At 45.4% G+C, this 25509-nt stretch overlaps 1 protein-coding gene across 8 annotated transcripts in view; it reads left to right on the forward strand.

The window, feature by feature from the left end:
• Positions 1-25509, forward strand: part of LOC123763717 (uncharacterized) — a 413873-nt gene that overhangs the window by 96496 nt on the left and 291868 nt on the right. For all 8 annotated transcript variants that reach the window (XM_045751026.2, XM_045751043.2, XM_045751066.2 and 5 more), the window contains exon 2: positions 10201-10379. In XM_045751026.2, coding sequence (XP_045606982.1) covers positions 10346-10379 — 34 coding nt within the window. In that variant the 5' untranslated portion in view covers positions 10201-10345. The remainder of the gene's footprint in view (positions 1-10200; positions 10380-25509) is intronic.

The raw sequence follows: 25509 nt of genomic DNA on the forward strand, positions 1-25509 counted from the left end.
TTTCAAAGATAGTGGTGCCATAAACCAGTGAATGAAAATCATGGAAACTCAGTCATTCACTTGTTGTGTGGACCACTCTGGCTGGTGTTTGGTTAATATGGTTCACTTGTTGTGTGGTTCACTTGTGTGGTCCAACTTGTCATATGAAGGAATTATTAATTGTAACCTGTAATTACCTAAGTGTAATTACCTAAGTGTAGTTACAGGATGAGAGCTACGCTCGTGGTGTCCCGTCTTCCCAGCACTCTTTGTCATATAACGCTTTGAAACTACTGACGGTCTTGGCCTCCACCACCTTCTCACTTAACTTGTTAATGGGAAAGTTTTCCACCAGTCTGTGAACTCTGTTCCAACATCGTAAGCAAATCCACACATCCCCCCGCTTAAACGAACAAGTAAGTAATTATCAAAAGAAGGCACCAAACCGGGAAGGCTATGTAGCACCATCAAATGTGCGGAATAATCAGAGGGCGCTAAATATCACTAAGGATGCCAATACGAGAACAAAGATGCATAAGGCGAACGATATCAAAAGTATCCGAGTCACCAAGAATTCTATTGAGGGACAGGTGACCACGAGGGGTGGTCGGAAAGCAAGACACATGCTCGTCCTAGAAGTCAGGACATTCAAGAAGGACATGCACGACTGTAAGAGGGACAATGCAACTAGGACAATAAGGAGCAGGGCGGCGCTCCATCAAGTGACCATGGGTTAAGCGAGTATGGCCAATACGCAACCTCGCCAGAGCTGTTTCCCATCGCCGGTTACGGTGGTAGGAGGACGGCCACGAGGAAACACAACACTTAAGAGTACATAGTTTGTTACCAGTAACAGACGACCAAGAAGCCTGCCAACGGGTAAGGACGGAGGAATGGAAAACCGGGTAAAAGTCGGAATATGGAATACCTTTACGAGAGATGGGACAAAAGCGGACAGCTTCCTTGGCGGCATCATCCGCACGCTCATTTAAAGACACACCAATATGGCTGGGAACCCAACAAAACTCAACCGACTTAAATTTACTGTGAACAAGAAACAGCCAATGCTGGATCTCGACAACTACTGGATGAACTGGATTAAAGGACCCGAGAGCCATGAGGGCACTACGAGAGTCAACAACGACTACAAAGGAAGACTGACTGACAATGAGAAACCAGGAGACGAAGAGCATAGAGAATAGCATGAAGCTCTGCTGTAAAGATGTTAGTCTCTGGAGGTAAGCGACACATATAAGTGCGATCAGGAAAAACAACAGAGTAGCCAATACCGTCCGCAGACTTAGACCCATCGGTGAAGACAAAAACGGAGCGGGAGTGAGAAGAAAAGTGCTCAAGGAAAAGGCGTTTTAGAACCATAGGAGGGGTAAAAGCTTTAGTGATGCGGGTCAAGGATGTACAAAACCGCGGAAGAGGGACTCTCCACGGGGGCAAAGAAGGAACAACACGAGGAGAAACATTAGAAATACGAACGGAAAGAGAATCCTGTAAGCGAGATAACCGGACAGAAAGAGGGAGGTGGTGAAGAGGAACAGGAACCGCAGGAGGGGTAAAAGTTAAAGCACGACAGAGGCGAGAGGAAGGATGTTGTAAGGACTGCGCAAGATAGCGAAGACAGTAGTGATCACGGTGGTCCTGGAGAGACAGGAAGCCAGTGTCAACATACAAGCTAAGGACGGGAGTCAAACGAAAGGCACCAGAACTGAGGCGCAACCCAGTATGGTGCAAAGCATCAAGATGGCGAAGAGTAGAAGGAGAAGCAGACGAGTAAGAAGGGCAACCATAATTGAGCCTAGACAGGACGAGAGAGGAATGTAAAGCAAGGAGAGTGCGCCTATCTGGCCCCCAAGAAGTATGGGACAATACCCGAAGGAGGGTAAGGGCCTTAGAGTACTCAACACGGAGGTAAGAGATATGGGGAGACCAAGACAAACGAGTGTCAAGGAATAACCCCAAAAGCTTCGCGGAATCTTTGTACTCAAGGGGATGACCATAAAGTGACAAAGAGGGACGAAGAATGACCCGTTTCCGAGTAAAACTCATGGCACAAGTCTTAGAAGTAGAGAACTTGAAGCCATGATCGGTGGCCCAAGACGACATGGCATCAATTGCAAGTTGAAGCCGGCGCTGAAGGAGAGGCGAATCATCACCCTGACAGCAAAAGGTAAGATCATCGACATACAGAGTGGAGAAGACACCTGAAGGAAGAGAGGAAAGAAGATCATTGAGGACAACCAGAAAAAGAGTAGTGCTCAGAACACTACCCTGGGGCACACCTTCGTATTGCTGGGCAGGGCAGAGGCAGAGAGAGCGGTACCAACCCTCACCCGAAAGGAAAGATGAGAGAGGAAGCTGTGGAGAATGAGAGGGAGATGACCAAGAAAGCCAAAAGAATGAAGCTGGGATAGAATATGATTTCGCCAAGTGGTGTCGTAAGCCTTTTCCAGGTCAAAAAGGACAGCAACAACGGAGGTCTTCGCAGCAAAAGCAGTATGAATATAGACCTCCAAGTTCACCAGGACATCTGTCGTGCTGCAGCACTTACGGAAACCAAATTGAGGAGAGAGGAGGTGATGGTGTTCCAGGAACCACATCAGACGAACGTTAACCATACGTTCAAAGAGTTTGCAGACACAACTTGTGAGGGCAATAGGGCGAAAGTCCTTAGGGGAAGTACCCAGAGACCCCAGTTTGTGAACAGGGAGGACAACGGCATCGAGCCAGTCCTCAGGGACTGACGACGACTCCCAGATCCGATTATACAGACTCAGTAAATACTGAGACGTGCACGGAGGGAGATGGTGAAGCATCTCATAATGAATGCCATCGGAGCCCGCCGCCGTAGAACTGCAGAGACCCAGGGCAGAACGAAGTTCAGAGAGAGAGAAGGGATCATTATATGGAAGCCGAAGACGAGTGCAGAAATCTAAAGGACGAGACTCAAAGGACAGGTTTACGAAGAAGGAAAGATTGGGGAAGATGAAGACCAGAGCTAACAGAAGAAAAGTGGGAACCCAGTTCAGAAGCGACCTGCAATGGGTCCGCCACAAGAGTACCATGGAGGTGAAGGACTGGTGAAACATCGGGAACAAACTTACCCGCTATCTTGCGGATACGCTTCCAGATCTGTGTCAGAGGAGTTTCGGACGTAATTGTGGAGACATAAGCTGCCCAACATTCACGCTTAGCCATATGGATGGCCCTACGGGCCACCGCACTCGCTTTCCGAAAGAAAAGAAAAGAATCGACCATCTGCCGACGGCAGTGCCTCTTACAGGCTGCACGCTTACAGCGGACAGCCCGAGCACAGTCTGCATTCCACCAAGGAACGCACTTCCGCGGACCCCGAGAGGAAGAGCGAGGAATAGAGCGGAGGGCAGCGTCGAAGACAGTGTCATGAAAAAGGAGGAGAGCACGAGGGAGAGGCAGATGGGAGAGGTCAGAGAGAGCAGCACTAAGGGTAAATAGGTTCCAGTTCGCCTTAGCAAACTGCCACCTAGGGAAGGAGAGGGAAGGGCGAAAAGAGAAAAAGGAAACAAGGATGGGGAAATGGTCACTGCCATGGAGGTCATCAAGAAACTGCCAGGTGAAATCTAAGTAAGGAGAAGAAGAGCAGAGAGAAAGATCAAGACAGGAAAGGGTGCAAGTCCAAGAGTCCAAATGAGTGGGCTCACCAGAATTCAGAAGAGACAGGGAAGAAGAGAGGATAAATGGCTCAAGAAGGCGACCTCAGGTATTCGTTAGAACATCACCCCAAAGAGAATGACGACAATTGAAATCACCCAGCAGGAGCACAGGCTACAGCAAGGAGTCCAGGAGGTGTTTTAAATCAGGAAGAGAAAGTAGGACACTCGGGGGGAGATAAATGGAACAAACTGTGTACCATTTCCCCACAAAGATACGAGCAGCAGAACAATGGAGAGGCGAAGGAAAAAGTAAGGGGACAAAGGGAACATCAGCACGAATCAAGAGGGCAGAAGAATTAGGAGCCCCAGCAATGGCTGGGGGGGGGGGGGAGAGAAAGGAATAGCCACGAAAACGACCAGGACGAGCACCAGGCATCGGCTCCTGGAGACAGACACAAAGGGGCGAAAACTGCGAAATTAGAAGTTGGAGTTCAAGGAAATTGGCGTAATAACCTCGAACGTTCCATTGAAGAATAGACATCGACGAGAAGAGAAAGGACAACAACAGAGAACAAGGAAGAAACAAAGGCGAAAGAGCAACATAGCACGTTAACCCTTAACATGCTCGGGGTCTAATATCCTGCCATCCGCACAGGCGCATGTCATTTTGAAAAAAAAAAAAAAATTTTTTTTTTTTTGCTAATCTGTTAAGTTCTGTTCACTGATCACGGGAAAAATAAAAAAAAAATTCTATTGTACTTACTTTTGTTGCAATAGAGCCGAAAACCTCGGTGATGACGTCACAATCTGCATGTTCGCTCATGCAGTACACGCCCGGGAGGTGTTGCGCGCGGTCCTCAAACAGCCAGAGTTGCCACAAACATATTTTCGCGCTATTTATTTACAATGTCTAAGCGCATTTTATCTAATTTTTTTCACTAATTGTGTTTCAAATACTGTTTGAACATATTTTGTATCAATAATTGTTGCATATTTGAGTATACACAGGCGCACACAAATGTTTTAAATTACGGCAATATAATATGTCATTACAGTATTATATTGTATGTTCTGCTTATATTTGTATATATTTACACACACGCACATGCTATCTGCTTATATGTTTACATATTTACACACTCGCACACGCTATACACACTTTGAAGCACACTTAGAAGATTTCTAGACTGTGGTAGTCATTGAAGCAGTCGACAGCACATAATGGGATACCACACGTTTCACACCATGTTTGCACAAGCTTCCGTTTCTTGTCTCTACGTGTCGTTGTTTTACACACCAAGCAATCACGTTGGGTTATTGCACGCTTCACACCAGGTGGCAAATACTTAAGTTTGTGTGTTAGGAAGCCTTCAGTGTGAGCGAGGCGTGGAGTACCAGCATGCTGCAACAGTGGGTTTATGATGGGACGCTGAATACCTGGGACATCTTTTGCAAACTTTCCTAATAACTGTATTGCAGCATCAAATACAAAGTCACGGAAAGTGGGCTTACGTCCAGTTCTCACAAGGTACATGTTGAAACAGTTCAGCATGCTCATGTCCACAAGATGGAAGAACACTTTTTTCGTCCACCTATATGTCTTCCGCACACACTCTGCAGTGCCAATCATCATGTCTGATTTATCAATCAACCGCATGTTGATATTATAGTCTAAAACGCAGTCTGGCTTATATAGTGGTGCGTTTGTTTTATGGCTCACTTTCCCACTGTTCACCATTGTTCCATCATGAATTGTTGTCAACAAGTTTACCTCTCTTTTGTCTTTCCACCGAACTGACAGAATGTTATCACTTTTCCTTCTCTGACACTCACCAACTGCAATGTCGTTGTCAAACACAGGCATTTCCCTTCGTTGTGGCTTTACTGTACCAACCAATCCGGTTCTATTTTCTAGCAAGAACCGAGCTAGCAAGAGACTTGTATAGTAATTATCTGTGTATAAAATGTGTCCCTTGTTCATCCACGGAGCCATGATGGTCTTCACTACACTCCCCGAGAATCCATGTTCGTCGTTACCGGGAATGTCTACATCACTAGCCGAGTACAGAATCATGTGTAACACGTATCCTGTCTCACAATCACAAAGAACAAAAAATTTCAGGCCAAATCGGTTTCGTTTTGAGGGAATGTACTGTTTGAATGGAACACGTCCCTTGAAAAGTATGAGAGATTCATCAACCACCAGCTTCTGTGCTGGTACGTAAAAATCTCTGAATTTTCCAATAACATCGTTCATGTAGTGCCTCACTCGCCACAGTCTATCATCAGGTGTACGGTCCTGAACACTTCCAAAATGTAGACACCTGAGGAGTATCTGAAACCTGTCTCGTGACATATATTTCCCGAATAAAGGTGTTGGTATTGTCTTATCCTTGCTCCAATAGTCATTTATTGCATGTTTGTGACAGTGCTTCATCAACAAACAGAGTGCCAAAAACACATACATTTCCGCCGCTGTGGTATTTTTCCAACGCTGCAGTCGTGAAAATTCTGTGATTTCCCTCTCAATCAGGTAAGCAGCATGCAGGTTCGTTTGGTGTACAATGTATTCCATGAGTGGTTCATCATAGAATGCTGTAAAATATGCCATCTCAGCCATGTCCTCACCTTGATTAGGGAAAAGGTTTGTAATCCCTACATCTTTATCGTCAAAGTGAGGAATATTAGGAATAAAATCGTCACCATCACTCCACTCAAGTACACCAGGCGTCCTGCGAGATGCAGAGGAAAGACGGCGAGGAAGCGATGCATACCGGCGACCAGGAGCTGAATACCGTCTGCGAGAAGCACGGCGGCTACGTGCACGTGAGGTGGGTGCACGTGAGGTGGGTGCACGTGAGGTGGGTGCACGTGAGGTGGATGCACTTGAGGTGGATGCACTTGAGGTGGATGCACGTGAGGTGGATGCACGTGAGGTGGATGCACGTGAGGTGGATGCACGTGAACACGAGGGTCATGGTCCCTCATGTGGTGCCATGCGGTGGCGCTTGGCCGGGCAAGATGCTGCTGACGCGACAATTTCTCGCCCAGTTACACCACTGGTACCAGCCACAGGCTCAATAAAACTTTGATCTGAGTCACTAAACCCAGAAAAGGAGTCACCTCCCTCTGACTCGTCACCCTCAAACAGAAAATATCCACAGGAACTGTGAGGTCGTGGTAGAATTGGGGTAGAAAATGGCCGAGGAGGCATGGGTGAACGTATAGGCCTCGCCATGGCATGCCGGTCATTCTCACTTTCACTGCTGCTGCTACTATCACCCAACAACTGTGTATAATCCTCATTGTTGTCTGAATCGTCAAACACACTTTCTTCACCTTCAGAGAATAATTCGTGGGCTATTTGCTCTGGGGTGAGGGACTGAGTGGTGCGTGCCCGTGAGGCGTTTGACCGTGCGCTCGCCATGGTGACTCTCGCTAAACTGAGGCCTCCCATGCCTTCGGATCGTGAGTGGGAATTTTTTTCAAAATGGCCGCTGTTTACTAGAGCCCCTGGTCAGCGTATGGGACCCCAAGCTACACCGCGGGCCATTCAAATCGTGCGCGGTACCCATAATCTTCATATGAAGTGAAGCGCAGTTGACTGGTAAAACGATTTACACTTCATATGAAGTGATGCGCACTTTAAGGGTTAAAGAATATCAGGGTCAGCAAAGTCAGGGTTAGGGGGCATGGGTAAACTGAGCAAAGACGGAGGGAAGGAAGCGGGAAAACAGACCAGAGGTGGGCGGGTCGGGTCCGGAGGAGGAGGAAGAGGAGGAGACAACGGAGAGGAGCAGTCAAGGACAGCAGCAGGAAAAGAGAGAGTAGAAAGAGGGGAGCGCACCCCAGCAAGGGCAGCAACCGAGAGGGAAGCAGGGGCCAAAGAAACCTCCATAACAGGAACAGGGGGCGCAACCACTGAAATGGGAGGGGAAGGAGCAATAGAGCCAGTAGTAGGGGCCGAGGAAGAAAGCGAAGCCTTCTTACCCACCGGGAAGAGGAAGGAGAGGAGCCAGGTTTACGCTTCTGACGTAAAGAGACCGGTGTCCCAGTAACTACGTACCGGGCAACGGATTCCAGCGTCTCAACAGGAGAAACTGAACGAAAGCACACACGACGGCCGTTAGGAGAGCGATGGACATCCGCCTGCACCGACAGGCGGCGGGGAGAGTCAATAGATGGAGGAGAAGGATGGGAAGGAGGATCGGAGGGAGACGAGGAAGAAGACACAGGAGACATGACAGACCGGGTAGAAAGAAGGGGAACCCCAGACAGAGGACCAGGAGGGGGATCCTTCGGGACAGAACTCAAAGGAATAGAGGAGGAGGCAGTGGGCGTATCAGGGTCCAAGGCCCGGAAACGGTTGTGAGTCTGAGGAAGGTGAGAAGGACGAGGAGAGGAAGAGAGCGACACGCGAGCATAAGAGACGTTAGCATAAGGCGTGAGCTGGCGAACCTGGCGCCTCGCCTCGGGAAAAGATAAACACTCCCGGTGCTTCAAGTTGAGGATGGCCGCCTCAAGCTTGTAATGGATACAGGCACGGGAGAAGGTAGGATGGGCCTCACCGCAGTTGAGGCAGCGAGCTTGGGGAGAAATGCACTCCGACTTAGAGTGACCTTCACCCCCACACAAAGGACAGAGAGAGACAGTCCCAGAGCAGCGGAGGGCACCATGCCCAAACCTCCAGCACTTGTTACAAAGCCAAGGAGAAGGTATATACTCCTTGACAGAGCACCTGGCACCAGCAAGAATGACAGAGGATGGAAGGGTCCTACCATCAAAGGTGATCTTCACAACTCGAAGGGGTTGACAGTGACGACCATGAGGGGGACGAGTAAACGAGTCTACCTGGAGGACAGAATGGCCTTGGGCATCAAGGATATGCCGAATGTCATCGTGGCAGTCCTGTAGATTCCGAACACCGGTTGCAACATGGGGCGGGAGGAGAATAGTGCCAACACTGGCATTCAACCGAGTGTTCTTTGAAACCCTAACAGGGATCTCGCCAAGGCAGGATAAGGCAGCCAAGCGGGAAGCTGCATCCTGAGAAGGAGCAGCAACGACACTTGTACCGAGACGAGTGGGGTTGAAAGTAACAGACGCATCCATGGAATCAACGAGATGCCAATGGAGGGAGAAATCATCAGGAGGCGCAGAGTCAAGAGGGAGGAGATCAAAGTATTTGGCCCACGAAGCAGGACCAAATAAGGCCTGATATGCATCAGTGCGGCCGTGGCGCTGACGGCGTTGAGAACCCCCAGAGAGAGAGGGGTCAAAAGGCGCAGTAGTCACAACGAGAGACTTAGCCGCACCAGGGGACAAAGTGGTCAACACTGGGGGCTTGAGGCTCGATCCAACCACAGAGGGAGGGGAGCCGGGGGAAGAATTCAGGATGGTCAAAGGAGGAGCAAGGTCGGGGCCCAATGCAGCGAGGGCTACAGGGCCCGGTCTTCCAATACAGGCTGACTCGGGGGGCTTGGTCACCCACCCCACGAGCCTGAAAGGGTACAACAGTAACATTCAACGACATATAAACAAAGAGAAAGAAATTCATCCATGAATGTGCCTCCATACCCACCATGGAGCCACAATTAGAGGCAGGACACCCAACAGGAAGCTATTGCAGATCATGCCGGGGCCCCCCAGGGGTGCGTCGTGAGTATACGCCCCACAAACGCCACCTTAAGAACCGTCAGTCCGTCGAGATCGGGTTCAGCGACGAAAGGGGGATTGACAATAAAAGGTTCCCCTCGCTCGAGACGTCGGGTACTACAGTTCTACTGGTGCAAGAGTATGCCTCCTCAAGCACCCGGGCATCAAAATAGAAGAAGTCCAAAGGAATAACCAAAACAAGCAAAAGGTCGGCAGGAAAAGACAAGCAGATAGGAAAAGAGGGGTAAGAAAAACGAAACAAAAGGAAAAGGAAAAGCGATCCGGCACAATTAGAGAAGACAGCAGCAGGAGTGCAAGGCCACAAAAGGACAGAGGACTGTCCCACGGAGCATCACACTCCACCAGCTGTCCACTAAGCCCCCCTCACGGCGCCAACTGGTCGGATGGGGAGGGGGGTTAAGCGAACAAGAGTTCGTCAAAATGGGTGAGTAAATCTGGCCTGAAATGTATGCGTCCTAACTTTAGATTCGCCGAATTGAGGTTTGCCAAATCGAGGTTGCACTGTACGTGGAAGCAAGATCGCCACCCTCCAAACACACTGCGAAAGTACAACATTGCTACAACATTCTAACAAGTTGTAAAAACTTTCTAACATGTCATAAAAACTTTATAGCAATCTGTAACAACTTTCTAACACATAACAAGGTAATAATAGGGGTCATTATGTTGTATGTTTGCAGGACAGTATGACATCTGTGCGTAGTACTGCAGATCATGTGTAATATGTCTGTAGAAATAGCATGACCCTGTTTCACACACACTGTATCCTCCAGTAGCAGTTCTTGCTGCTCTTTAGATGTAAGTGCTCTTACACTGCCTTACATAGAAAACATTTTTAGAGGTGAAAATCTAATTTTTTGTTTAAGTTTATATGATATCTTATGCAAAAATATTGTTTCAGGGCCAAGGAGATAAACCAAGTGAAAATGTTTGCAGTGTATGAACCTAGTTCTTAATGCAGAAATTGTCGAGTTGTCAACATCAGTTGCATATAAAACTGCAAATTGCTTAGAAAAATGACAAGTGACTCCACGAGGATAAACTGAATGAGGACCAACATGGCCCACCAGCTGGAGATAGGTAAGAGAGAGAACTGCTGTGCTAGGAAGAACAACCCAAGAACATCAAGTAGTTTTAGTACACAGTACTATCTTAAGTTACGTTGCACATATAAGATGTGTGTGTGGTATTGATTTCTTAGCACTGTATATGGTACTAGCATGTCTGTGGTGTTAGAGTGGTGTGTATCAAAATCAAAGTGTAGGTAAGGGTCGAGAGCAACGCTCGTGGTGTTCCGTCATCCTTATAATCTTTGTTGTATGATATTTAGAAACTGCTGACATTCACCACCTGCTCAGTTAAATTATTCCAGTCTTCCACAAAAGAGAACTTTGAGACATCTTTTCGACACTTTTGCTTTCCAAGCTTGATTGTGTTACGTTGCTATGGTGCGTGCATTTACTCAAGTGTAGCTTCCTAAGTGTAGTTGTAGAATGAGAGCTACACCCATCATGTCTCTTCTTGCCAGCAATCCTTCTTAAATAGCACTCTAAAACTTTGATGGGTTTGGCATACATTGCACTCAACCTTTTCCAACCTTCTACAACTCAAAAAAAAAAAAATAAAAAATAAAAAATTTTTTCTGGGGGAGCCCCTACAGCTTCCTGGAGCTATCCAGGCTGATAAGGATATCCCTAACTTTGGCATCAGTCGATGTGGGTGGAGTTCTAAGCCTACTGGGGAACCACAAGCCAGAACCTGACCCCCTCAGAGAGGCACGAGGAGCAATGGCCTAGAGCAATGCACATGTGATTGTGGAGCATTCTGTATTTGCCAACGACCGGGACAGGCACCCAGAAAGGTATGTGCGCCCCAAAACAAACCCCTATTCTGGTGAAAACGACTAAAATAGACAAACGAGTGGGACAGAACTCCCCAAATGAAAACGAGCAAACGAGCATGATGTCACACGAGCCGCGCCATATGTCTGCGCAGCTCCCCCCTCCCCGGGTGGGGAAAAAGGGGAGCCCCAGACCCCCGCCCCAGCGAATCTACACCCCAGTTCTTCGGCTGATGGGATACGACAGTCGTATGGCTCCAGCTCCAGACTCTTGTGCTCTGCTGTCATTTGTTTTCAGTGCTGCTCTTACGGTGACGTGTGAGCTGGGAGTAATATTCCAAGGTACTCGGCCTGCATGTGCTTTGGGTCACTTTCCCCGAGGTGCAATGTAAGTACAGAGCACCACTTGGTTTCCGAACTTTAGTTATCCTAAACTTAAAGTTTCCCAATTGGGGTTGGGGAGTCATGCTACACGAACAAAGTTCGGGTAGGAAGGGATCTGCCAAGCCTCGCGCCAGCCCGTGGTGGGGGTGGTGGGAGATGATCCAGTGTGCCCACTGACCATATCAGGCGCCACCACTCTATAGAGGGCCTTCTACCCTGTGACTTCACAGATTTACGGCCTATTATTGCTATTATTTTGATTTGTTACATAACTTCACAATGAAGGAACATCTGTGCACCATGTCAGCTCCAAATGCACGTATTACATCAGTGATGGCTGACTGGTGGGTGGATGGATGGGGGAGCTTAGGTGAGAGGAAGTATGAGAGAGGGGGGGGGAGAATTAGTGAGAATGGGAGGGAGGGGGAGGTAGGGAGAGATGCTAGGAGGTAGGCAGGAAGGGAGGGAGGTAGGCAGAAAGGGATGGAAGTAGTGAGGGAGGTAGGCAGGAAGGGAGGGAAGTAGTGAGAGAGGATGGGAGAATTAGGGAGGGAGGGAAAGTCTAGCAAGCAGGCAGGCTGGCAGGCAGAGAGGCAGGCAGGCAGGCAGGCAGGCAGGCAGGCAGGCAGGCAGGCAGGCAGGCTGGCTGACTGGCTGGCTGGCTGGCTGGCTGGCAGGCAGGCAGGCAGGCAGGCAGGCAGGCAGGCAGGCAGGCAGGCAGGCAGGCTGGTTGGCTGACTGGCTGGATGTCAGGCAGGCAGGCAGGCAGGCTGGCTGGCTGGCTGGCTGGCTGGCAGGCAGGCTGACAGGCAGGCAGAATGGCAGGGACGGAGGAAGGCAGGCTGGCAGGCAGTGAGGCAGGCAGGCTGGCTGGCAGAGAGTGAGGCAGGCTGGATGGCAGGTTGGCTGGCAGAGAGGGAGGCAGGCAGGCAAAGAGGCAGGCAGGCAGGAAGGCTGGCAGGCAGGTTGGCAGGCAGGTTGGCATGCTGGCAGGCAGAGAGGGAGGCAGAGGGAGAGGCTGGCAGGCTTACTGGCAGGCTGGCTGGCCGGATACCTGGTTGATACCTGGTTGATGGGGTTCTGGGAGTTCTTCTACTCCCCAAGCCCGGCCTGGGGCCAGACTTGACTTGTGAGAGTTTGGTCCACCAGGCTGTTGCTTGGAGCGGCCCGCAGGCCCACATACCCACCACAGCCCGGTTGGTCCGGCACTCCTTGGAGAAAACAATCTAGTTTCCTCTTGAAGATGTCCACAGTTGTTCCTGTAATATTTCTGATGCTCGCTGGTAGGACGTTGATCATCCATGGACCTCTGATGTTCATACAGTGTTCTCTGATTGTGCCCATGGCACCTCTGCTCTTCACTGGTTCTATTCTGCATTTTCTTCCATGTTGTTCACTCCAGTACATTGTTATTTTACTGTTCAGATTTGGGACCTGTCCCTCCAGTATTTTCCATGTATATATTATTTGGTATCTCTCTCGTCTCCTTTCTAGTGAGTACATTTGGAGAGCTTTGAGACGATCCCAATAATTTAGGTGCTTTATATCGTCTATGCGTGCTGTATATGTTCTTTGTATTCCCTCAATTTGAGCAATCTCTCCTGCTCTGAAGGGGGAAGTGAGTACTGAGCAGTACTCAAGACAGGATAACATGAGTGATTTGAAGAGTACAACCATTGTAATGGGATCTCTGGACTTGAAGGTTCTTGTAATCCATCCTATCATTTTTCTGGCTGACGCAATACTTGCTTGGTTATGCTCCCTAAACGTTAGGTCGTTGGACATCATTATTCCCAAATTCCTTGACATGCTGTTTTCCTTCTATGTGCAGATTCGATTGTATTTTGTACTCTGTATTATGTTCAAGATCCTCATTTTTGTTGTATCTGAGTACCTGGAATTTATCACCGTTAAACATCATGTTATTTTCTAGCTGCCCAATCGAAAACTTTGTTAATATCTGTTTGTAGTTTATCAATGTCTTCAGCAGAGGTAATTTTCATGCTGATTTTTGTATCATCTGCAAAGGATGACACGAAGCTGTGACTTGTGTTTTTGTCTATATCTGATATGAGAATAAGGAACAGCAGTGGTGCAAGGACTGTACCTTGAGGTACAGAGCTTTTAACTGCGCTCGGACTCGATTTTACTTGATTGACTGTTACTCTTTGTGTTCTGTTCGACAGGAAATTGAGTATCCAGCGTCCTACTTTACCAGTTATACCCATTGACCTCATTTTGTGTGCAATCACTCCATGGTCACATTTGTTGAATGCCTTTGCAAAATCTGTGTATACGACATCTGCATTATGCTTTTCCTCTAATGCCTCAGTGATTTTGTCATAGTGGTCAAGTAGCTGTGAGACGGCATGATCTTCCTGCTCTAAATCCATGCTGGCCTGGATTGTGGAGGTCATTGGTTTCCATGAATCTAGTGATCTGACTCCTGATCACTCTTTCAAATACTTTTATTATGTGGGACGTTAGTGCAACTGGTCTATAATTCTTTGCCAATGCTTTGCTACCACCCTTGTGTAGAGGGGCAATGTCTGCTGCTTTTAGCGCATCTGGTATCTCCCCTGTGTCCAAGCTCTTCCCTCCACACTATACTGAGTGCATGGGCATATTGTCAATTTCTCTTTCAAAATCTGCCACGCTTGTGTTGATATCAGTTATATTTACAGGTGTTTGAGTATCATTCATAAAGAAATTGTCCGAATCTTCCACTTTCATGCTGAGTATTGGAGTACTAAACATGTCTTCATACTGCTTTTTTAGGATTTCACTAATTTCTTTGTCATCCTCAGTGTATGAACCTTCACTAATACAAATAGGTCCAATACTGGCAGTGGTTTTCGTTTTTGATTTAGCATATGTGAAGAAATATTTTGGGTTTTTCTTTATTTCTTGAATTGCTTTCTGTTCTAGTTGCCTTTCTTCAGTCTGATAGGAATGCTTCAGTCTCTGTTCGATTTCTTCAATCTCCCTGTTAAAGTTATTTCTTCTCTGTATGGAGAGTCGTGTCTGCTTAAGCATTTCTTAAGCTGCAGCCACGACTCTGCAGTCGTGGCTGCAGGATGTTCCTGCAGGCTGGCTGGCAGGATGTTCCTGCAGGCTGGCTGGCAGGATGTTTCTGCAGGCTGGCTGGCAGGATGTTCCTGCAGGCTGGCAGGAAACATCCAGAGGATGTTTGCCAGACGTCTTAATCAGCTAGGAACAATTAAGGACTTTTATAAAGCAGATCAGGACTTAACATATTGGTGAGTTCAAACAAAATCATCACGGCCGGACAAAAGGAAGTGGTAGCCGAAGCTATTTGAACCACTTCCCCGCCGGCAACTCGGATGGTAATCTTGGGCATAGCATTTCACCAAATCACCTCATTCTTTGGGGCACACGTGAGGAACACAAATGCAAACTTCCTTTTGTCCGGCCGTGATGGTCAAGCGGATTAAGGCGCCCTGTAGTTACCAGATTCAGATTCAGATTCAGATGTTTATTCAGGTAAGGTATATACATACAAGTGATGTTACATTAATGGATTGATATATAGATAGAGCTAGTACATACAATGCCTAAAGCCACTATTACGCAATGCGTTTCGGGCAAGAAACCAGTTGCGTTGCTCCTGGGAGTATGGGTTCGAGTCACTTCTGGGGTGTGAGTTTTCAGTCGCATATAGTCCTGGGGACTATTCAGGCTTGTTCGCATTTGTGTTCCTCACGTGTCCCCCAAAGAATGAGGTGATTTGGTGAAATGCTATGCCCAAGATTACCATCCGAGTTGCCGGCGGGGAAGTGGTTCAAATAGCTTCGGCTACCACTTCCTTTTGTCCGGCCGTGATGGTCAAGCGGATTAAGGCGCCCTGTAGTTACCAGTTGCGTTGCTCCTGGGAGTATGGGTTCGAGTCACTTCTGGGGTGTGAGTTTTCAGTTGCATATTGTCCTGGGGACCATTCAGGCTTGTTCGCATATATATTTATTTATATATATATATATATATATATATATATATATATATATATATATATATATATATATATATATATATATATATATATATATATATATATATATATATATATATATATATATATATGTAGTACCTAGTAGCCAGAACGCACTTCTCTGCCTACTATGCAAGGCCCGATTTGCCTAATAAGACAAGTTTTCATGAATTAATTGTTTTTTGACTACCTAACCTACCTAACCTAACCTAACTTTTTCGGCTACCTAACCTAACCTAACCAATAAAGATAGGTTAGGTTAAGTTAGGTAGGGTTGGTTAGGTTCGGTCATATATCTACGTTAATTTTAACTCCAATAACAAAAAATTGACCTCATACATAATGAAATGGGTAGCTTTATCATTTCATACGAAAAAAATTAGAGAAAATATATTATTTCAGGAAAACTTGGCTTTTTAGGCAAATCGGGCCTTGCATAGTAGGCCGAGAAGTGCGTTCTGGCTACTAGGTACGACATATATATATATATATATATATATATATATATATATATATATATATATATATATATATATATATGTCGTACCTAGTAGCCAGAACGCACTTCTCAGCCTACTATGCAAGGCCGAATTTGCCTAATAAGCCAAGTTTTCCTGAATTAATATATTTTCTCTAATTTTTTTCTTATGAAATAATAAAGCTACCCATTTCATTATGTATAAGGTCAATTTTTTTTTATTGGAGTTAAAATTAACGCAGATATATGACCAAACGTAACCAACCCTACCTAACTTAACCTAACCTGTCTTTATAGGTTAGGTTCGGTTAGGTAGCCGAAAAAGGTAGGTTAGGTTAGGTTAGGTAGGTTAGGTAGACGAAAAACAATTAATTCATGAAAACTTGGCTTATTAGGCAAATTCGGCCTTGCATAGTAAGCTGAGAAGTGCGTTCTGGCTACTAGGTACGACATATATATATATATATATGCAGAATAACCACATATGAAAAATAGAAAATGCTTAACGCGTTTTCGGCTAATTCGCCTTCATCAGAGCAAAGTAGAATGAGGATAAGATTGCTGATCAGACCTTTATATCCGCCTGGGCAGAACACCTGACCACCAAAAATAAGTGGAGGAAAGGAATTATAAGAAAGAAGGTAATTGCAGAAGGCCTATTGGCCCATACAAGGCAGCTCCTATTAATATCTCCAAGTGCCATACGTGTTTAAATGATTGCTATATTGTTTTGACGTGCTATATTGAGGCTTAAATAGGGATCCAACTTGTACATACCTACAAGTATGTACAAGTTGGATCCCTATTTAAGCCTCAATATAGCACGTCAAAACAATATAGCAATCATTTAAACACGTATGGCACTTGGAGATATTAATAGGAGCTGCCTTGTATGGGCCAATAGGCCTTCTGCAATTACCTTCTTTCTTATAATTCCTTTCCTCCACTTATTTTTGGTGGTCAGGTGTTCTGCCCAGGCGGATATAAAGGTCTGATCAGCAATCTTATCCTCATTCTACTTTGCTCTGATGAAGGCGAATTAGCCGAAAACGCGTTAAGCATTTTCTATTTTTCATATGTGGTTATTCTGCATACTTGGATCAGTGTTTTTGTGATCATTGTTGCATATATATATATATATATATATATATATATATATATATGCGAACAAGCCTGAATGGTCCCCAGGACAATATGCAACTGAAAACTCACACCCCAGAAGTGACTCGAACCCATACTCCCAGGAGCAACGCAACTGGTATGTACAAGACGCCTTAATCCACTTGACCATCACGACCGGACATAATGAGGTGATAGCCGAAGCTATTTGAACCACCCCACTGCCGGCACTCGGATGGTAATCTTGGGCATAGCATTTTACCAAATCACCTCATTCTTTGGGGCACACGTGAGGAACACAAATGCGAACAAGCCTGAATGGTCCCCAGGACAATATGCAACTGAAAACTCACACCCCAGAAGTGACTCGAACCCATACTCCTAGGAGCAACGCAACTGGTATGTACAAGACGCCTTAATCCACTTGACCATCACGAGCGGACATAATGAGGTGATAGCCGAAGCTATTTGAACCACCCCACCGCCGGCACTCGGATGGTAATCTTGGGCATAGCATTTTACCAAATCACCTCATTCTTTGGGGCACACGTGAGGAACACAAATGCGAACAAGCCTGAATGGTCCCCAGGACAATATGCAACTGAAAACTCACCCCAGAAGTGACTCGAACCCATACTCCCAGGAGCAACGCAACTGGTATGTACAAGACGCCTTAACCCTTAAACTGCGCAACGCGCCTGCAGGCTCACGTCTGGTTTGCGCAACGCGCCTCCGGGTACAGTGTGTCCTCACTTGAACGAACTATATGGGGCGAGGCCGATTCGTTCCAGTGCGGAATTCGTTCCATCCGTCCGGCCCCAAAAAACCCCCTCTGACCCCCCCCCCCCCCCCAAAAAAAAAAAAAAAAAAAAAAAAAATTAACCTTAATTTATGTAATCTTTCTAAATCTAAAATCTAGTTTATAAATCTAGCAATAAATTGTTTCTGTGTTTTACTGTACTTACCTTAACAGTTGAGTTGTGTAGTGCAGACTTTTAGCCTCAATACCCTGAGAGTGCCAGATATGATATGAATATAAATTCATTAATGAACAGTAACTTTTCTAACAAATGTACATTATACACTACAGTCTGTACATAAAGTACAAACCACTAGAATCACACTACAGTACTTAAGTAAACGTATACTGTACTGTATCACTTAAACTACACTTTTTACACTTTGTACATTTATGTCATTAGAACTGTGTTGTACAGCTCAATTGGCACTCCCAGGTAAGTTATGGCTAGTGCTGGGTGCTGGTCCAGTTGCCTGGGCATCCTCAGGTAAGTCCTTGCTGGTGCTAGGTGCTGGTCCAGTATCCTGGGCATCCTCAGGCGAGTCCATGCTAGTGCTAGGTGCTGGTACAGTATCCTGGGCATCCTCAGGTAAGTCCATGCTAGTGCTAGGTGCTGGTCCAGTTGCCTGGGCATCCTCAGGTGAGTCCTTGCTAGTGCTGGGTGCTGGTCCTGTAGGCCTACTGTTAAGCTGTACCAAAAACTTTTGAATCTTAGTTTGTTTCTTCATTATGAGCTTCTTCATTATAATATCTTTCAATCCCCTTAGGTGTAGATAATAATCTGCCACGTCTTCATCATCAGTTACAGCAACCATATCAAGCAGCTGATTAAGGTTTTGCAATGATGCAGCATATGGAATAGGTAACATGCTACAGGTATCTTCCTCCTCTTCCGCATCCTCATCACCATTACCAGTAACACACTGAATAATCTCATCATCAGTTAATTCACCATAACCTGGATCATCAGCATCATTATCTAACCACTCAGTCACATCAGAAAGTTGCAAATCTTCCTCGCCAGCATCTCTTAATGTCTCAAAAATCGCATTATCAAAGCCCTCAAAATCATAGTCATCTTCGTCTTCATTCTCACCAGGTACCGGACTCAGAATTTTATTCCATGCGTTCTTTAATGTGGTGACCTTCAACTCGTTCCATTGTTTGGCCCAGATGTAAATAGCGTCTTTAATTGAATATTTCTTGAAGTTTTCTAGTGTTCTACTAGCTCTTGTATCCTTATTAAGCCTCTCGTCTTCCTGAGAGAGCAGAACTTCCATTATTTCTACATTCATAGCTCTCTTATAAAGCTGTTTGAGAGCATAGATAACCCCCTGATCCATGGGCTGTATTAAAGATGTAGTATTTGGTGGTAAAGCCATACATGTTATTTTACCATCAGGCGATGTTAATTTAGCAATGGGGTGAGCTGGGGCATTATCAACCAACAGCATTGCCTTTACATCAGCAGGACGAATGCCACGCTCATTGATCTGATGCTTTCTTACTTCTTTACAAAAGTGATTCTGGAACCAGTCTTCAAAAATAATCTGTGTGAACCAGGCATTTTTGGTGTTGTAGTAAACGACAGGTAATCTGTTCATGCAGTTTTTCAATGCTCTGGGGTTGGCAGATTTCCCAACAATTGCGCACTTTGTTCGGTGACTGCCATCTGCATTACCGCACAATAATGCTGAAATTCTTTCCTTGCTTACCTTGCGACCAGGAATACTCTCCTCAAGCCTAGAGGCCAAAGTATTTCTTTGAAGGCATTTCCAGTTAAAGCCTGTTTCATCTGCATTGTACACTTGAAACCAGCTTAGATTATTAGATACCATGTGCTGAGAAAGTTTATATTTAAATGCATTAACACTTCCTACATCTGCACTTAAGGCTTCGCCACAAATTTTCTTGTTAATGATGCCATGCCTCTCTTTAAATCGACATACCCATCCAGTGCTAGCCTTGAAATTGTCAATGTTTAACTTTTCAGCAAGTCTTTCAGCTGCATTTCTAATAGAATCAACTGAAACAGCAATTCCTTTCGCACGATGCTGTGTAAACCATTTGAATACAGCAGAGTCCAAATCCGTATATTTAGCAGGCTTCAATGTTTTCCTGTTGCCTATTGCATGAGTTTGACTTTGAGCAACGAATTTCCTAATATTATCCTTCTGCTTTTTTATATCACAAACTGTAGCTTTACCGATGTTGAATTCTTGGGCGAGACGGGTGACTGAGTATCCACGCTCTGCTTTCTCTATTAAATCAATTTTCTGATCAATTGACAAATATTTTCTCTTTCGTTTTAAATCTTGAACACCACAAATGCTGCTCTGAGACATCTTGACAGAGTATAAGAGTTCAAACGATAAAAATTGTTCAAAATTATCCTTCACGCGCGAGCAACACGTTTTCACACTGAGAGGAGGGGAGACAAATGGTGCCAGCCACCTCACCAAGGCCTAACGTTTACACGACCTGTGCTTGTTTTATTGGCCTACTCAAAATTTAATCTAAATAGGCTTACAAATTGTTTTCAAATAATATTGTTTGTTGTTATAATTAATAAAATATTGTCTGTTTTGAAGTTTTATTCATTTTATACAGTACAGTACTGTATTACATAAAACCTAATGTATTACAATACAGTACGTAGGCTGTTAGAGGAGGGAGGGAGGGAGAGATCCAGGAAACAAACCCCCCCTCCCCCCCCCCCCAATGGCTCAAGGAGCGACCTGCCGGCCACACACACACAGCCAACTGTTATCTACACCCCAATTTTATTAAAAATTCAGTGAAAAGGAAATGTGTTGAAACTTTAAAATATATACTGTATATATCACAATTTTCACCATTATTATTGCGCCAATATGACATTTTTCTAATAAAAAGGCTATTCTCAGTGTAGATAATGCGATAATTATTATTAAATTGACTCGTGGCATCTGACGACGAGAGAGGAGAGGAGTAGTGGCTGGTCTCTGGTGGTCAGGTGCAGGAAGGAGGGTGGGGGGGGGGGCAGGAGAGGGAGCTAGGAGCCGCCAGTCACATGTGGTGCCTGCCTCTACAGCCTTTACTGACACCACTACTGTACCTGTACAGCATTACTCCAGCCTCCCTTGACAACTTCTACCACTGACAACACCTGCCCCCTAACAAAAACCCCTAACAACTGACACCATTTGCCTCCTGACAACAACTCTCTCACCAATGCCCTCCTGACACCATTTTATCACCATTTCAGCTGGTTGTCAGCTGCCTGGCTGACAACCTGCCTCCCATGAGAATACGTAGCTTACACCACCTGCCCCTGACACCATTTGCCTCCTGACAACAACTCTCTCACCAATGCCCTCCTGACACCACTTTATCACCATTTCAGCTGGTTGTCAGCTGCCTGGCTGACAACCTGCCTCCCATGAGAATACGTAACTTACACCACCTGCCCCTGACACCATTTGCCTCCTGACAACAACTCTCTCACCAATGCCCTCCTGACACCACTTTATCACCATTTCAGCTGGTTGTCAGCTGCCTGGCTGACAACCTGCCTCCCATGAGAATACGTAACTTACACCACCTGCCCCTGACACCATTTGCCTCCTGACAACAACTCTCTCACATGCACCAATGCCCTCCTGACACCACTTTATCACCATTTCAGCTGGTTGTCAGCTGCCTGGCTGACAACCTGCCTCCCATGAGAATACGTAACTTACACCACCTGCCCCTGACACCATTTGCCTCCTGACAACAACTCTCTCACATGCACCAATGCCCTCCTGACACCACTTTATCACCATTTCAGCTGGTTGTCAGCTGCCTGGCTGACAACCTGCCTCCCATGAGAATACGTAACTTACACCACCTGCCCCTGACACCATTTGCCTCCTGACAACAACTCTCTCACCAATGCCCTCCTGACACCATTTTATCACCATTTCAGCTGGTTGTCAGCTGCCTGGCTGACAACCTGCCTCCCATGAGAATACGTAACTTACACCACCTGCCCCTGACACCATTTGCCTCCTGACAACAACTCTCTCACCAATGCCCTCCTGACACCACTTTATCACCATTTCAGCTGGTTGTCAGCTGCCTGGCTGACAACCTGCCTCCCATGAGAATACGTAACTTACACCACCTGCCCCTGACACCATTTGCCTCCTGACAACAACTCTCTCACATGCACCAATGCCCTCCTGACACCACTTTATCACCATTTCAGCTGGTTGTCAGCTGCCTGGCTGACAACCTGCCTCCCATGAGAATACGTAACTTACACCACCTGCCCCTGACACCATTTGCCTCCTGACAACAACTCTCTCACATGCACCAATGCCCTCCTGACACCACTTTATCACCATTTCAGCTGGTTGTCAGCTGCCTGGCTGACAACCTGCCTCCCATGAGAATACGTAACTTACACCACCTGCCCCTCACACCATTTGCCTCCTGACAACAACTCTCTCACCAATGCCCTCCTGACACCATTTTATCACCATTTCAGCTGGTTGTCAGCTGCCTGGCTGACAACCTGCCTCCCATGAGAATACGTAACTTACACCACCTGCCCCTGACACCATTTGCCTCCTGACAACAACTCTCTCACCAATACCCTCCTGACACCATTTTATCACCATTTCTCCCAAGAAACAATGGCTAAGGATAATAAAACACTATACTGTACATGTATAACTGTTTACACTCTGGCGAATCATAGTTGGTGACAGCCAGCTCCGACGCTCGGCCTCGGTGACCGCTTGGACGAACATTCCTCACTTAATCGAACATTTGTATGTTCCACTGAACATTTGGTACCGAATTCAATTTGTTCGGCTCTTCCGGGAATTCGATAGAGCGGGGTTCGTTAGACTGAGGAAGCACTGTATTTGTATTTTTCACGTTCCATTCAAAACTCCCGCGGCTACATGGGAGTTCACATCAGCTTCCTCAGGGCTCTTGTAAACAGACGCCATCTTTAAAAAAAATCGTGGTCCACATTCCCGGGTGTGGGAGCCTCAGTAGTGTGTGAGCAACCAAGGCTGGCGCTTGCAGCATGAGCGCACAGCACTGCTGTTCAGCATGTGACCACAGCATCGCCTAATAATGTCAATATATATATATAACTTGTATTATTTAGCTATGATAGTGTTATATTAGAGCCTGTGTGTGATAATGACTGGGTACAATGTTCAAATATCAGTGATTCAATGCTGTTCACGATGTTCACAGCGCTAGCCACAGCACCACAGCATTATTTCGTTCATCTAGGAATCTTCAAATGATTTCTTAGGTTCCTTTTCAAAATAAACGTGTGGTCAATTATTCATTTACAGGAATTAGTGACCAGGATTGTGATAATAGCAGGAATGTGGTTATAATTAGCGTTGTGCGTAGTATTGTGGAAGGAGGAATTTTGATGAGGGAGGGAGGGCGAGAATTGAGGTAGCCTCATTGTGTGTGTGGCTGCCACTCATGTTTTGCTCACCATACTAGCTTAGTGGTTCGCTATGGGCAACACATATGTACATGGGTATATATAGTGTGTGTATATAGTGCAAGAACAGCAACAGGAGAATGTTGAGAGGAGCTATTTTGGTGAGGGAGGTGACGTAATCGTAGCGTCGTCTGCTGTGTAATTTTTCATGCAGTGTACAATACAATACAATACAATACAATACAATTTTATTTAGGTAAGGTACATACATACAATAAATATTTACAAGGATTGTTTAACTTATAGGTATAGCTAGTACATACAATGCCTAAAGCCACTATTACGCAAAGCGTTTCGGGCATGATAAACTTAAATGACAAGCTTAATACTAATTGAGCATAATGAGTAGAATGAAAACAAGAAATGAAAACATAGATGAAAAAGCAGCACAAATACAATTATGTCGACAAACAGCGCTCTTTAAAGAAAAAAACAGACATTGGTTGACAATAGAAGGGTAAGGTAGGTTACAGGGAATTTATTAGGTATAGCTTCGCTTTTAACTTAAACTGGTTGAGAGAGGTACAGTCTTTAACATGGTTGGGAAGGTCATTCCACATTCTGGGCCCCTTGATTTGTAGAGCATTTCTAGTTTGATTAAGTCGTACTCTAGGAATATCAAAACTGTATTTATTTCTGGTGTGATGCTCATGGGTTCTGATACAACCTTCTATGAAGCTTTTGAGATCAGGATTGGCATTATAGTTTAGCGTTTTATATATGTATAATACACATGAGAGAATGTGCAGTGACTTAATGTCTAACATATTCAGAGATTTAAGTAGGGGTACCGAGTGATGTCTGGGGCCAGAATTGGATATTGTCCTAATAGCAGCTTTGTGTTGAGTAATTAGAGGACGTAAGTGATTTTGGGTAGTAGAGCCCCAAGCACAAATACCATAGTTGAGATATGGATAGATAAGGGAGTAATAGAGAGTCACCAGGGCAGGGCGTGGTACATAATATCTGATCTTAGAAAGAATGCCCACAGTTTTTGAAACTTTTTTTGATATGTTTAGAATGTGTCCCTGGAAATTAAGCTTGTGGTCAATGAGAATGCCAAGGAATTTGCCATCTAATTTGTTACAAATTTGGGTATTGTTTATTTTGAGATTTATTTGATTAGAGGATTTATTGCCAAACAGAATATAAAAGGTTTTGTCAATGTTAAGGGTGAGTTTGTTGGCAGTTAGCCACAGATGGACTTTATTTAGCTCAGTATTTACTGTGGCATTTAGAGCAAGGGGATCAGGACTGGAGTAAATGAAGGTTGTGTCGTCAGCAAATAGGATTGGTTTGAGGTGTTGGGAGGCATTTGGAAGGTCATTAATGTAGATGAGAAAGAGGAGAGGGCCAAGTATGCTGCCCTGGGGAACACCAATGTTGATGGGTAGGGTGGGAGAAATTGTGTTATTCACAGAAACATATTGGAGCCTGTCAGTAAGGTAGGATTTGAGGTATTGTAGGGAGTGTCCTCTGACTCCATAATGATGTAATTTAAGAAGAAGGTTTTGGTGGTTGACAGTGTCAAAAGCTTTACGCAGGTCCACAAACAACCCAACAGAGAACTCATTTTTATCAAGAGCTGTATGAATCGAGTTAAGCATACTAATAAGTGCATCGTTAGTGCTTTTTTTGGGTCTGAAGCCATATTGGCAAGGGCTAAGTATATTGAGTTTGGCTAGATATGAGTAAAGCTGCTTATAGATTAGTTTTTCAAAAATTTTTGACAAGTTTGGCAGGATAGATATAGGTCTGTAGTTGTTAACATCTGTGAGATTACCACATTTGTGGACAGGCGTTACTCTCGCTTTTTTTAGAATATCTGGGAAGGTTTGGAGTTCAAGTGACTTGTTGAAGAGCAAAGCAATAGCAGGGGCTAAAGATCTGGAGGCTTTTTTGTAAATTAAAGTTGGTATCTCCTCAAGGGCACCAGACTTGGTTTTAAGGGAAAGGATTATCTCATTGACGTCAGTGGAATTAATAGGCTTTAGGTACAGAGACTGTGGATAGTTACCTGAAAGATAGTCATTAATGTCTGTACTGGAAGATGGAATATCATTTGCAAGGGATGAACCAAT

Source organism: Procambarus clarkii, chromosome 5 (genome assembly GCF_040958095.1).
Source record: "Procambarus clarkii isolate CNS0578487 chromosome 5, FALCON_Pclarkii_2.0, whole genome shotgun sequence".
Lineage (NCBI taxonomy): Eukaryota > Metazoa > Arthropoda > Malacostraca > Decapoda > Cambaridae > Procambarus > Procambarus clarkii.